General features: G+C 43.2%; 1 protein-coding gene across 2 annotated transcripts in view; it reads right to left on the bottom strand.

The window, feature by feature from the left end:
* Nucleotides 1-14,741, bottom strand: part of KrT95D (phosphofurin acidic cluster sorting protein KrT95D) — a 105,078-nt gene that overhangs the window by 78,728 nt on the left and 11,609 nt on the right. For both annotated transcript variants that reach the window (XM_084583389.1, XM_084583390.1), the window contains exons 2-4: nucleotides 10,058-10,145; nucleotides 9,000-9,089; nucleotides 415-549 (exon numbers count right to left, since the gene is read on the bottom strand). In XM_084583389.1, the coding sequence (XP_084439515.1) occupies nucleotides 415-549; nucleotides 9,000-9,089; nucleotides 10,058-10,145 (313 nt within the window). The remainder of the gene's footprint in view (nucleotides 1-414; nucleotides 550-8,999; nucleotides 9,090-10,057; nucleotides 10,146-14,741) is intronic.

Raw genomic sequence — 14,741 nt, 5'->3', positions numbered from 1 at the left:
AATAAGCGATGCCCTCAATGTGGCAGATGAGGCACCCGGTGAAGAGTACTGCTACAGAAGTCGCGGATGCTCTAGCAGATTTAGAAGACTTGTGTTATGATGCTCCTCACAACTTATCGCCCTGGAAGGGCTGTCCCATGTCCACAAACTGGTCCTCATGCCCAGCTTTCCGCGAAGAAGCAAACAAGCATTTCTGACTTCTTTACAAAGTAAAGGTATGCAAAAAAAAAAAAAAAAAAAATCACATGCAATTTTTGTTGCTCATTTGATAATTTGCCATTTGGATAATTTGGACATTTTATTCACTCCCGTGAGATCCGAATTAACGAGGTTTTACGTACTTCAAATGAATATTCCAGAAGATCAACATTCCCCTGCAATTCAACACCATGACAGAAACAGACTCTTCCTTACCTCTGCCATGTTGATGGCCCCCGAAGCGATGGTCTTGTAGCCAAGCATGGCCCGGTTCTTGTATCGCTTGCGCCGCTGCAGTGTCACCAGCAGCTGGTTGGCCCCGGCACCACCCCCCTTGAGCAGGTGTGGATACTGCACATTGTGCGAAATTTTGTACCACAACATAAGAAAGCAGCATTTTTTTTTTTATATGTGGTCAACAAAAAGTGCGAGCAAAGTATTCTGATGGAACTGGTGCATCATAAACTCCGCAGGTTTTTCCCTGACAGAGCACCATCATCTCAACATCATCGTAACGAAGAGAAGTCACAGTATTGAGCTTCTGCTGACTGCAAATATCAAAAATATGTGAACAAGTTTCAAGGTTCATTTTTCTCAGCTTTCACTTTTTCCACGATTGCTGTCATTAATCAGTTTGGTTGGTTGGTTGGTTGGTTTGTGGGGTTTAACGTCCCAAAGCAACTCAGGCTATGAGAGACGCCGTAGTGGAGGACTCCGGAAATTTCGACCACCTGGGGTTCTTTAACGTGCACTGACATCGCACAGCACACGGGCGCCTTGCTTTTCGCCTCCATCGAAAAGCGGCCGCCGAGGCCGGGATTCGATCCCGCGTCCTTGGGAACAGTAGTCGAGCGCCGTAACCACTGCGCCACCCCGGCGGGGCCATTAATCAGTTTGGAATTCTGTAACAAATGAACACGATTCTATTGTAGTGCATAAGAACTGAAATATTGTGGGATTGCAAAGCTCTCAATCGCTCTATGCACACTTGCAATAGTTCATTAAAGTTAAGTTGTTAGAAACAATTTCACGCAAATATGTTTGCTGGTGTTCAACTCATTTTCATAGCTACTGAGCCCCTAAAAGAAACAACCTGACCGCTCTGATGCCAGAAAGAGACAACAGCAACACGCTGGCGAAAAGGAAAAAAAAATGCACACCTTCTCTAATTTCTTTTGTGTTATGAATGACTTCAGGGGTGTTTTATATGGAATCACCAGTCGACTAAAATAATTAGTTTAAATTTAAGTGCAGTTATTAGTTTAAATTTAAGTGCAGTTATAAAAATCAGCGTACCAAGTTCCATATGTACGCCGATTTGGTTACCATAAGTGCCTAAATAATGAAGGTAGGTTTAATTGCAGTGTTCCCCCTTAAAGGTCTACTTTGCTGGGTTTTGGTGGATTGCAAAGACAAAAAACAATCTGATCATGCCAGTGTACTAAACTGATCTACAAAATGCTAAAAGGGGGCTAGTAAAAAAGCAGCAAGTCCCAGATCACAGAACTTTTCTTCGAAATCTGGAATTCTTTTAGAAAGCAGCAAAGAGTGGCAGTTCCAATGAAGAAAGAGATTAAATGTTCCACTTCGGGCTACTTTCAAATACAGTAGAAATCCGTGCACAACACCGACCACTCATAGGCATGTCAGACATCGGGTTCAATGGAAACAAGGAAGAGACTAGCACATTGCATAACCAGAGCGGCAAACTAGTAACGAAGAAAGAAGGCATCAGGAAGAAGGACTCTGCCACTAAATAAGTGCAGTCAGCCCAAATGAACTGGCAGATTCACCATGTGGATATCAGTTCAGTTCAGTTCAGTTCAGGCGTTCAGTCGTGTCCGACTCTTCGTGACCCTATGGACCATGTCACGCCACGCTTTCCGGTCTCTCACTATCTTCTTAACATCACATAGCTTCATCTGCAATGCCTCGAGAATGCCATCTAACCATCGCGTTCGCTGCCTACCCCTTCGCCGGCGACCCTCAACCTTTCCCAACATCAAATCTTTCTCCAGCGACTCCTCTCTTCTCATCAGATGACCAAAGTAGCTGAGCTTTAACTTTAGAATTTGACCCTCCAATGAGCAGTCAGGGTTTATGGTCGACAATATCGACTGATTTGATCTTCTGGCAGTCCAAGGAACTCTTAAGAGTCTTCGCCAGCACCACAATTCAAACGCTTCAATTCTTCGGCGGTCAGCCTTTTTCACAGTCCAACTCTCGCATCCATACATCACAACTGGAAAGACCATAGCACGGGTGATACGGATCTTGGTTGACAGACTAATGTCTCTGCTCTTTACTAGGCGGTCAAGGCTAACCATTGCTCTCTTTCCCAGAAGCAGGCGTCTCCTAATTTCATGGCTGCAGTCTCCTTCCGAGGTAATCTTGGCGCCCAAGAACAGAAAATCTGTCACAGCTTCCACTTCTTGTCCATTGATGCTCCAGGACTTGATAGGGCAAGACGCCATGATCTTCGTCTTTTTAATGTTCAGTTTAAGCCCAAACTTCTCACTCTCTTCTTGTACGCGCATCAGAAGTCTCTTGAGTTCCACTTCACTTTCTGCCATTAAAGTGGTATCATCCGCATATCTAAGGTTGTTGATACGTTTTCCAGCAATCTTCACTCCAGCTGAAGACTCGTCCAGACCGGCCTTCCTCATGATGCACTCTGCATATAGGTTAAATAGGCAGGGCGACAGTATGCAGCCTTGCCTCACCCCTTTCTCAATCGGAAACCAATCAGTAAGACCATGACCAGTTCTGACTGTGGCCTCTTGCCCTTCATAAAGGTTCCTGAGGAGACAGATGAGGTGAATTGGAACTCCCATCTCTTGGAGAGCTTGCCACAATCTGCTGTGATCTACGCAGTCAAACGCTTTCGCATAATCAATAAAGCAGAAGTAAATAGGTTTCTGGAACTCTCTTGCTTTTTCCATGATCCAGCGAAGGTTGGCAATTTGGTCTCTAGTTCCTCTGCCCTTGCGAAACCCAGCTTGCACGTCCGGAAGCTCCCGATCCACATACTGCTGCAGCCTACCTTGCAGGATTTTTAACATCACCTTGCTAGCATGCGAAATAAGCGCGATCGTGCGGTAGTTGGAACAATCTTTGGCACTGCCTTTCTTTGGAATGGGGATGTAAACTGACCTCCTCCAATCCTGTGGCCACTGCAGGGTTGTCCAAATCTTTTGACATAATGTATGCAGTGTGTTAACAGCGTCGTAGTTGAGGTTTTGAAGCAACTCAGCTGGAATACCATCAATTCCGCTAGCTTTGTTCTTAGCAAGGCTGGCTAAGGCCCATTCAACTTCACTCTTCAGGATGCCCGGCTCGAGATCAGTAATCACAACCGTCCTATGTTGGGCTTGCACATCCGGGTCCTTCTTGTACAGTTCTTCTGTGTATTCCTGCCACCTCTTCTTTATCTCTGAGGCTTCAGTGAGGTCCTTGCCTCGTTTGTCCTTTATCACGCCCAGCTTAGCACAGAAGCTTCCTTTGATATCTTTGATTGTCTTATACAGAGCTCTTGTGTTCCTTAATTGGCTGTTGTCCTCAACTGCTTGACACTGTATGTTCAGGAAGGCATTCTTATCTCTCCTTGCTATTTTCTGAAAATCCGCATTGAGAACCTTGTATCTTTCTCTTTCCCCCATACCTTTTGCCATTCTCCTTTCCTCAGCTATTTGCAAAGCCTCTTCAGATAACCAGTTTGCTTTTTTGCATTTCTTTTGCTTTGGAACTACCTTAGTAGCAACTTCTTGTATTATATCACGAACATCAGTCCACATCTCTTCGGGCTCTTTGTCTTCTAGATCTAATTCTTGAAATCGATTCCTCACTTCCACAGCATATTCTAATGGAATCTGATCCAGATCATACCTGAAAGGCCTTCTAGTTTTCTGCGTTTTCCTCAATCGAAGCTTAATTTTGGCAACAAGAAGCTGATGATCGGTGCCACAATCGGCCCCAGGCCTTGTTTTTACTGCTTGTATAGCACTTCTCCATCTCTGCCGGCAAATAATATAATCGATCTGATTCCTGTACAGACCGTCCGGTGAAATCCATGTGTACAGGCGCCTCTTGTGCTGTTGACATGTGGATATAAGATTATATAATGTTTGCAGCCAGCATATAGTAAGCACTGTACAAGTACAAAAGAAAACACAAGTGAAATAAAAGTGACTTGGATGAAGTGTTCAGCTACTATGAAAGGTGTAAAGTAACCTGGAGTGTGTGAATATTCGAAGCTTTTAATGCAAATCGAATGTGTTTGTTATTAGATTCGAATTCGGAAACACGATATTAGAAAACTTTCGAATTCAAGCAGAATCACCGCGATGCGTGCTCCACCACAATGCTCAGCCCCATCGACTATGAAGCGAAGCATCCTCAAAATACGAGGCCATTTTGTGAAGAGGGCACACCTAACAGTGTGCACAACGTGAAGCACAAGACGAGACCGGGAAAAAAAAGCATCGCACTCTCTTAGGTTCCATCTCACATGCACACAGCCATCGCGCAAGTGTTCATCAGATAAAATTACTGTGATGCAAATAGTTTTCGGCAGTTTTTTCAGGTCAATTCGATAATTTGAGCTTTGGTTATTGCAGACATTTTTCCTGGTCCCTTTAACAGACTATAGACACCAAATTTTGGTAGCATTTTTCTTCTTGTTAATGATGCTTAAGTCATTCCTGTATATCAATCCGCACGCAGTTTTTGCCTACGACCGCTAAATAATTTATAATTGTATTTTTTTTTCTCGCCAATTTCGGTTTCAACAGCCAAGAGATGGCTGGGACGTCACAATCATGTCTTTATGCGCGGCATGAAAAAACAGCGATATGATCTCTCATTCTTGTTCTTGAGGTAGGCTGGCTTTACGAGTAGTGAATTCAAATGACACAGCAATGATTATATTCCGGTATCTTCATCCTTCGGTCACCTAGACTTAACTGTGATGTCACAGCCATTGCTCGGCCGTTGAAACCGAAACAGGTGACAAAAAAATTCTATTATACATCATTCAGCAGTCATAGGTGAATAAGACATTGTGATCCGTGTACAGTAATACCTTAGGCACCATTACAAATGATAAAAAATGAAACCAAAAGTTAGGTATCTATAGTCTTTAAGGTCCAATTAAAGCGTTCACTTCACTCAGCAGCGATATGACAGCTCTACCCGGTTGCCATGCAGGTCCCTCCTGTACAAAAAACTGGTGCATTGCGGTGAAGCCTTGCAATCTTTATTTGTGTTGCTGGAAGACGGCAGCATGCAACCTATCACTTTTGTGTACAAGAAAAGATCTCATGTTTTTTGCTTATTCATGTTCAGTAACGCCAAGACACAACTTTATCAATTTCTTTATCGCACAAGACGCGCCTATATGTATGTCGAAAGAGTCCAATCCCATGTAAGTATAGGAAAGCTGCTTCGCATATCAAACTCCAATTTTACTGGTCGTTCGATATATCGAACTACGCACTGCAATGTGAGCCATCCTCATAGACGATCGCATCACCCGCAGCCATTTGTCACATGACGTTTTCAAGCCACGTGCAGAAGGAACGATGGGGAATCGGTACGGCGACAGCCAGTCTAGAGCAGCACCACGCCCTTTCCACGAAGGACTGCGCATTTGCGGTGATCGTTTGCCACACGCCAGCACATGATGTTTGCAAGCCATGTGCGGGACGGAACCAGGTTTGGCAACGGCCAGTACGGAGCAGACGCAGCAAATAGAGCGGTGGTGTTTGGGAGAGGGGAAAAATGCGATAAAGCGATGCGCAAGGGTGTGCCTACTCTTCCGCTGAGCTTTCTCTCTTCCTCCCTCCTTCCCGGTTTTCAGTAGAGTTAGTTGTTGGGCTAGTTGGCATTCTAGATTTAAGGACATAGTTTTCAGTGCAAAGGTTCGTCCCTATAGTCTTCCTTCTTCTTTCCTTTGGCCGCATGCCTTTGCGCTGAAAGCTATGTCCTTAAATTCCCGGTTTTAGTTCGCAGTAGCACGCATTACACATGCGCCGTCAAGCCAGCTCGGCTCATGGCAGGCAGAACATCAGACACTTTCTCCAGTGTGTGTTGTGAACCCTCTGTGAGCAGTGGATGACATGCGATGTGAGTCTTGTGTCGCCGTGCTGAATGTGTGTTGTAGCATAAGCTATCGTGGCTGCAGCAGATCTTTTTTTTTGTTTTGTTTTTGCGAGAGTCATCCATCCTTGTCGTCGTACTGAACATGCGGCACAGCGTAGGCTATGGCAGCTGCAAACATTAAGCAGCAGCAGTTTTTTTTTTTCTTTTGTAAGAGTCATCCACCCTCGTGCTAAACATGTGGCATAGCTATAGTGCCCTAGAAGGGGGCAGTGGGCTTACTCAGCCGCTCCTCTAACGCAGTCTGCATCACATCAAAGAGATGGCGCCACAGGCAACTTCAATGAAAGCTTTTCTTGCAGCTTTCATTTTCCTGGCACGTCTGCTGATTTCGGTTGAAAGCCCTTCACAGTCTTCTTTGTTTTTTATGTTGAGACACCTGAGATTCTTTAGCAGGCAACACAGTTGTTTAGGCCGCATGATATTTGGCTCCATAGTACCTTTTGTAAAAGGACGACGGCAACTCTGAGACATTTTGTTCAAATAAATAGTTGTGACGGATTGTCTCATGTAGAAGGGGCTTTTAAACTTTCCAAATTATCAGGCAATCGTAAAAAATTACCGTAAAATCCCGAGCAAGCGACCCCACCCCCCCAAATCAAAATTACTAGCAAAGTCGGGGGAGGGGGGGAGGGGGGGGGCGCTATCTCGAAAAGGCGCCAAAATTCAAACTCTCGTTCGTAGAACGGTGCATTGACGCGCCGAACTGCTGCTTCCCCCAGCATATGTAGTGGCTGGAAGCTACAAAATTTCCCAACTGCATGCCATTTGCTATTCTGACAGCCTCTTCAGACAGAAGCCGGTTGCTAATGGCACGCCCTGCTGTTCTTTCACGCTCGAAGAACTCGAAGAGCGCATCATACATGCTTTCACTAAACATCGCCACGCCGTTACTCAACTTTCTTCGAAGTTTTCCTTTTCCGTAGCTTTGCTGCAGCAACTTCTCTAAATTCTTGCCCCATTTCCGTATCTGTTTCCGGTTGAGCTTGAAGTGGCGAGACATTTGGTGCACATTCTTTCTGCGAACAGCTTGAAAAGCAGGATTGGATTGGATTGGATTCTTAGACTGGATGAGGCAGGCCAGTGTTGCCTGCTGGGGGGGAAGGAAGGGGGGGGGGGCGCGCTTTCCCGGAGCGGCACGGAAATGTGAAATTAAAAGTGAAGTTAGGGGAGGGCCCTTGCACGGGTGGGGGCACTTGTTTGGAATTCTACGATATATAAAATATCTTGAATTAGAGGATCGGTGGCCAAATATACTGTTTCATTTTCTGTTGGCTAAATTAATTTTGTATCAAGATTACGTCCAGTAGTCTGCCAGTGTCATGATTTAGAAAACAGAGCACGCATACTTCCTAGCCGAGCCAAAAGAGCTGACATTCAAGAGAAGTTTCTGAATTTGCTAAGCCAAAATGAAATATTACACGTATGGCTCAAATATTTCCTGCATTTGTTACCCACCATGCAGCTACAATTGTGTCAGGCCTACGTACAGTAATATAAGTGAAAACAAAATGAAGATAGCAGGTCTATTACTGGCATGCAGCTTTTATTTCCGAGAATTGAAGTGCAACATCCAGTCATTGATTCATGCAACAGCTCATATGTGCAACGACTCAACATGCTTGGCCCTCTGTCGCTCACTACTAAGTCAGTTAATTAAGTCCCTCCACGTTAAAATGACGTTTGACACCATAAAAACTAATAATTTCAGCTGCAAGGGTACGAGCATGTGCATCGCAAATGATTTCGAGGGAAAGTCTGCTCTCGGCAGCTGCCAGCTAGTATACCTATTATGCTGTCAAAGCGTATATACCTCACTTTGACAGAAGCTAGCATTCTATTCGTGATGAGGTCCTCGAGCTTCTTCACGAACCCGTACAACTAACAGAATGGGTAAAGAAAGTCTCCTCGGTCACGACAATTTGTTCACCTCTCCTCTTTGTTATTCTCACTTTTTTTTTTCAGATGATGTGCCCTTAACATTGAGAACATACCGCATGGCTCGAAATTACATGGAGCTTGCATACTGCGCTCTTGTCAACCAGGCACTCGTCAGCTCTGTGGTCTGTGGTCCGTTGCAGTTCTACTCTTTCCGCCTATTTCCATCCTTGAAAGCGCCAAACAAAGACAACTTCAGCCCATCCTTCACGTAAATGTAGCCCATTTAAGCATACTTAAATATTTTCAACAGGGAACTGACCAACAACATATAAAAGCTATCTCGCAAGAAACAATGGGGATACAGCAAGCAATACAAGTGTGGTCAACAGATGTGTGAGATGCTCCAACGCTAAAGAGAGCACACCACTAAGAAACACACTCGGCAAATTCCAAAAGAATAAAAAGCTACCATGTTGTAAACAAGTGCATTTGATCAACTCTCAAGGCTACTGCGCATTAGCAATCCCATAAAATTTGTCTCTTGTACAGTGTCTTTCCAATAAATCTTAGCTCTCCTCTGTGTGGTTTGCTGCGTATGATACTAGACCCCCGTCTTCTTGCGAGCTAACTGTTACATGAGCAAGTGTCCAATGTGCGAGTGCCAAGTCACTGAAAGTTTATAGAAAAGGCTCGCTTTCTCAAACTGAGGTAATGTGTGTCGAAAACAAACTCTTGCGTTAGCATTTAGGACAGGTGCAACCTACCTGTAGGGAGAAGGAGAGGTCAAGCTCCGTGTCCAACAGCCCGCTGCTTGGCAGCTGGATGTCGTTGGAGCGAAGTGTCCTCTTGGAACTCTGAAGAGGAAGAGGAGAAAAAAAAAATTAACCCCTAAAGTCCTACTCTTTCGCAGGCAATGAAATGAGCCAGCGAGCAAGCTAACCTTGTCGGAATAGCCAGCAGTGAATCGAAAGAAACGTGCCAGGTGAATTTAAGTTGCAAGTTGGAATGCAAACTTAATCTAGTTATAGTCATTAGGATAGAATAGCGGCATTACCATAGCTTTACAAGGCGAATTTATGTACAAAAAGGCCATAGGAAGGAGAAGGCCCTGTCCTCCCCCATTTGATACAAAATACCTTTGGGACCCACCCCCAAAACATTTGGCTAGGTGCCTATCCAGTGAGTTATTAAAACACACGAGAGCATAAACTGATCAATTGTCTTTTCACACTAAGGTGACTGAGCCAGTTTCAACAGCAGGTCAGCAATCACTTTGCAAAGAGCAGCAGGAGTGTTTTGCGATACAAGAGGTGCCATTAAAAAAATATACACATTTTTTTTTAACAACTCATTGATAATGCATGAAGGTTTTTGTTATGGCAGCTTTGTCTTTCAAGAAAAGAAAACATTTTTGAAATTCATATTGCTTTTTCTACAGGCTTTACATGATGAAAACAGTTTTCTATTCTGTACTATTCTGCAATTGTAGTAGTTTAAGCACTGGTATAAAGAAGTGTACAATGCTGAATTCTCTAACCAATTCCTACTTGAAGGTGGAAGCTGACATGCAGGAGTGTAAACCGAAGAAGAAGAAAAAGTAACTTCTGTGAGAAATGTTCAACTGTGCAAAGTATATCCATTTGTGTCAAAAGTCACAAATTTTATATCCATCACCATAAACACTGCAAACTAGTTTACTTGTGGACTAATCTCGGAGACATCTGGCCCTCCGATTAAAGAAGAAAGGCACCCTAATGACAACAAGGGGTGGCGACAGCTCCTGGACTACAGCAACCAAGGAAGGAAAAAGAGGTTCACCTACCTGCATCTTGACGGCGATGCTGATGGCCGATACATCACTTCCCAGCGGCCGCAGCAGCAGCAGACGGGTCAGCGTGAATGAGCATTGCCTGCAACAAGAGATAGAGGGAAAAGAACGCTCCTCAGAGTGGGCAATAAAAGTGTGCAAGGAAAATGGTTCCCTACCCACGCCGCGTATGGACGGCACAAGAAGGCGGGAGCGAATGATCAACACGAGCCCTCGTAACTTGGCGTTCACATTCTGTAAGCCTTACAAAGTCATCCAACAACCCCACAAGGAGTAGCAAGCTCAAGAGCTGTGAAGATCCACCTGTTCTAGTTCCGTAACCAGTCTGATATGATGCAGCGGATGTCATGTAAAAACAAAAGGCCCAAAGAAGTCGAAATCGCACTCTCTTAGATAAGCTTATGTTTGCAAAAACAAGGTACTCAAAAGTGGCATTGTTATGGTAACCACCTAAATGGCATGGCTTCCAGTTGGCATCAGCATGACATTAGCTCATCGTGCATTCCAGTTGGCCTCACATCAGCTGTAAGAGTTGGAATTCTACGAGGCAAACTTCTAAGGTCAACTCGATCAATTAAGAGCTTGGCTGGGTACTAGGCACTAGAAAAAATAAAAGCAAAATTAAATGCAAGGCATGATGATGATACTGAGAACAGTGATTAAAAAAAGATATGAAAAACAAGAACAGATGAAACGAAGTTTACACAAAATATCTAGTCTGGCATTCAAGGGGGATTCTAGGATTTATATAATAAAAGGGGTCAATAATCAAGGTGGGAAAGAGCCTTCTTAGGGTCACACATACCACTAATCTCTCGACTTTTGCTTAACTCTGATTTCGCTTTCTGGGGACTATCTCAAATTCATTTTCTCGGAACTTGTTGTGGAAACTGTTACCCCTGACAGAGAGAATTATATCAGTATTAATCTCGGAATCCTTCAAAACGCTCGATTGAGCTGACTCTTATAGAAATTTAAGCTTTTCTGCCCTTTTTCCCCCCTTGGCAATTTCTCAAGCTACAGCTCTGCTGCCTTTATTTAAAATGCAGCCTACAGACTTTCCGCCCATTATATGAAGACAATTTAGGGCGATTCTTCGCCAGCATGCATAAAATTTTCTACGGCAAAGTTGCTTCTGATGTCATTGACTCAGAGATATCTTTCGAGCTTTTGGGTCACTTCTCAATGTCTATTCACCCACCATCCGGGCATCAGTTGCGTTAGGGCACAATCCACCCTTTGCTCGATACGAAGTGCACACTTCATTTCTCACCTACAAACTCCAACCCAGAAGTTCGAGCCAGGCAGGCAGAAATTTTATGTTCTAATTCGCATGACGCAGCTCAAAAGACGTATAATGATGTGATGTCAACAGTGCTTAATGAATTAAGGGCCAGCATCACTGATGTTGAGTATAGTACAGTGAACCTTGGGAGAGGGAACAGGAGAAGACGAGGAGAGAGAAGGCTAGGAGAGACAAGGAGAGGACTGTGAGAACAGGAGAACACGTGGCAGCAAGTCTTCTCACAGTTTCTACAAAAACTGTAGGAACAAAAACATCTGGCAGATTTTTCTTTCTCTCTCCCCTATATGAAAGATTGTCTGCTCGTTCAACCTTCTAATCTCTGCTCCTCCCTCCTATGGACCGGCCGAATGAGATGACCAACTAGCTACAGTCGATGAAGTTACAGGTGCCTTAGGCATTTAAGGGCACTGAGGACAACACCATCCAACTTGCATTCCTGGAAAATACATTACACAATTTATTCTAGCCAACCTGATCCCTGTCTGGCAGAAACGCAGTTATTTCTTAGAAAACTTGGCCGCATTAAAAAACTTCTTTACCTATCAGTCAACATAAATTCAAAACATCGGCCCAGAAAAGACACCACAACCAGCATTTGGATATGCATAGCTAAAAAACGATTACCTCGACATGCTGCAACTTCCTTTCGAAAAGTGCGTGCATTCCTGTTGCTTGTATTCCATTTTTTTCTAGCCCTTTACTGGCTTATAAAAGTTCTGCTTCCAGCGAAAGTAGAGTGACTTTCCAGGACAATTACCTATCAATATAAGTCGACTTTCATTTGTCCTTTGTGTCCCTTCAATATGAAACTTCACAATTTAAAATTTGTTATTCTCTTCTCAAATGCAAAGCACAATGACTTTCCCAACTTGCCTTCGAGGAAACTAGCAGCGCTAAAATCCTAGGAAATCTACAAAACAAAACTATGTACGTCACAAAATAAAGGTCATGCCTAATCATGAAAATGTTCATGCTCTCAATTTTCCACTCATTCGAGCGAGCTCCTAAATTGCACGCAGTGCACCTTGCTGTTAAGGTACTTTATTCATCAAAATATTCATATTTTGATTAATATATTATTCATCAAAATATTTTATTCGAGCGACAGGTGCAACCAATTCAAATGCACTGTTCCTGCCGTAATAAAGGGCGTCATATTTCATCTGTCAATTTGGCCGCAAACACACACACATAGAAGCTTACCTCCGTGTCAGAATGGCAAAAGTTGACCTTCATGTGTGAAAAATGTGCGTCCAAGTGCAGAAAAAAAAAACGGCACTCCTAACTTAGGGATAGTAGACTCTGTTGTCAATTAGCATACATAAAAATTTTATATCACACAGACTGTCAATCAACAAAGTTAACCTTCTGTTTCCCTTTTTAAGTGCGGAACGAAGCAATGCAGCACAAAAAAAAAATTTCACTCTCATTCCCTATACATGAAATATAAGCGGACAAATCTGCGTCACTTCCAAAGATCACTGCTATGGCAAAGGTGTACGAAATTGCCCTGCAATTCCTTTGGAAATATTTGTTTTTTTGCCAAATTACAAGAGAGGTTACATAGTATAGTGTCCAAAAACCCCATTTTTCACGCTGTGTGTCACTGAAATTTAAACGTAAATGTAAAATTTCAGATGCAATAACCCAAGGCATCATGCAGAGAGTGTACTTGCTGCAATGTTGGCACATTTCCCTCAACCAGAACCAGTTGGCACGAAACATCACTTACTAAAATTATTTCTAGAGCAAAAATAAAATGTACCTTGGATAACATATGCTAAAGGTAAAAATAGCTAAAAAGCGGAAAAAAATGTTCTTGTCACGTATGACTATGGAATAACCATTAATCTGATGCTCAGACTTTGCTAAGGACAGGCACATAAATCCAGAGCAAATATAGAAGCACAAACCGGGGCGAGTTGAAGTGCACTATTCTCATTAAACACGACAGCTTCAGTAGTCCCACAGCTTCAGTAGTCCCAGGTTGAAAAAAGAATTTTCTGTCTATGGCATCGGCAGCGGTATCAGCCATTTGAAGCCTCGCAGCCTTGAAAAATCACGAGTACGCTTTTGGTAGGCTTTCAATTCGAGAGCGTTAGTAACCTCATGGAAGCAAAAATTTTGTCTCGCATCATCAGCATGAACAGTTTCAAGCTTTGCAGCTTCAAAACATTGTTACATATATGGCCTGCGGCCCTGAACGAGACGACGTTCAACAACACAGAGACAGAAGATGAAGCTGTAGCCACGGTTGGAAGAAGGTTGGCGCTTACCGGACATTTATGCAAGTTATTGGCTGTTGTGTATCCTGGGCTAACCTTCGAGCCATGTACCCCATACCTCCAACAAGATGAATGTTGTCTTCTTCAATGGATGTTCAAGGACGCAGGACATATATATGTAACAAAATTATGACCATGCCTTTTCCATCCTAATTAAGTATATTGCTGTTATATTTAAGAAGTTTTGCTACTGCAAGTCCTTGACTAGTTCTACTTTCCATGGTGGTTGTGCATTTACCAACGATCTGAGAGCTTGCAACTTAGATACAGGTTCCTTTAATGGCCGCAGTTGACGTAACTATTCGTATACACCTAAATTTTGACCAATCAATACTGCCGTTTTTCGATACATGGACCTTATGGGACGTTCCGCAACTGGTAGTATTGAAGAGCTCTGATTGACCAAGTGTGAGCAGCCCAAAAATCAATACCTCATAGACACACTTCAAAGAGAAAAAAAATGTCATAAATATATACGATTGGTCAATCACTTTAAGAAATTTTAATGGCATTACAGAAAACAAACCTTTTATTAGCGTCACCTGCTTTTGAGTCATCATTACTATGGCTTCAGCACTCTACGTTTCAGCCTCAACCATTGAGTTGCTTACACTAGAGGGAAAGCTGAGGGCGCTGCACTTCAGCCACCATGGGCGTGCTAAGAAGCATGGGCCGTTGTCCTACTTGGTGCGGGGCAGTCGGTTTTTCTCAGGTGCATCAAGTGGCGTTACTATGATGTCTCTCATTATCATCACCATCTCGAGGTGAGTACATAGACTGCAAAAGCCATAGTAGTGAAGGCGCAAAACCAGACATCGCCAATAAAAGGTTTCCGTTTCCCGAAATGCCACTAAAAACTTTCTTAAGTAATTGCGCAACCATAAATGTTTTCAAAACTTTTTTTTTTATTTTCAAAGTGTGCCTATTAAGTAAAAAAAATTTGTATTTGTGCTGCTCAAAACTAAGCCAATAGGAGAAAGAGCCATCGCAATTTGTACTCACGATATTGAATGGTAGGACATTATTTACGGTAGAACAATGTTTATCTTTGCATTAGTTCTGGCCAAAAGTTGTAGTTCTGTACTCG

The sequence above is a fragment of the Amblyomma maculatum genome, chromosome 11 (assembly GCF_055883805.1).
Source record: "Amblyomma maculatum isolate TAMU_Amacu chromosome 11, ASM5588380v1, whole genome shotgun sequence".
NCBI classification, from domain to species: Eukaryota; Metazoa; Arthropoda; class Arachnida; order Ixodida; family Ixodidae; genus Amblyomma; species Amblyomma maculatum.
Note: the sequence above shows the minus strand (reverse complement) of the source record. Positions and strands in the feature narration are given on the sequence as shown.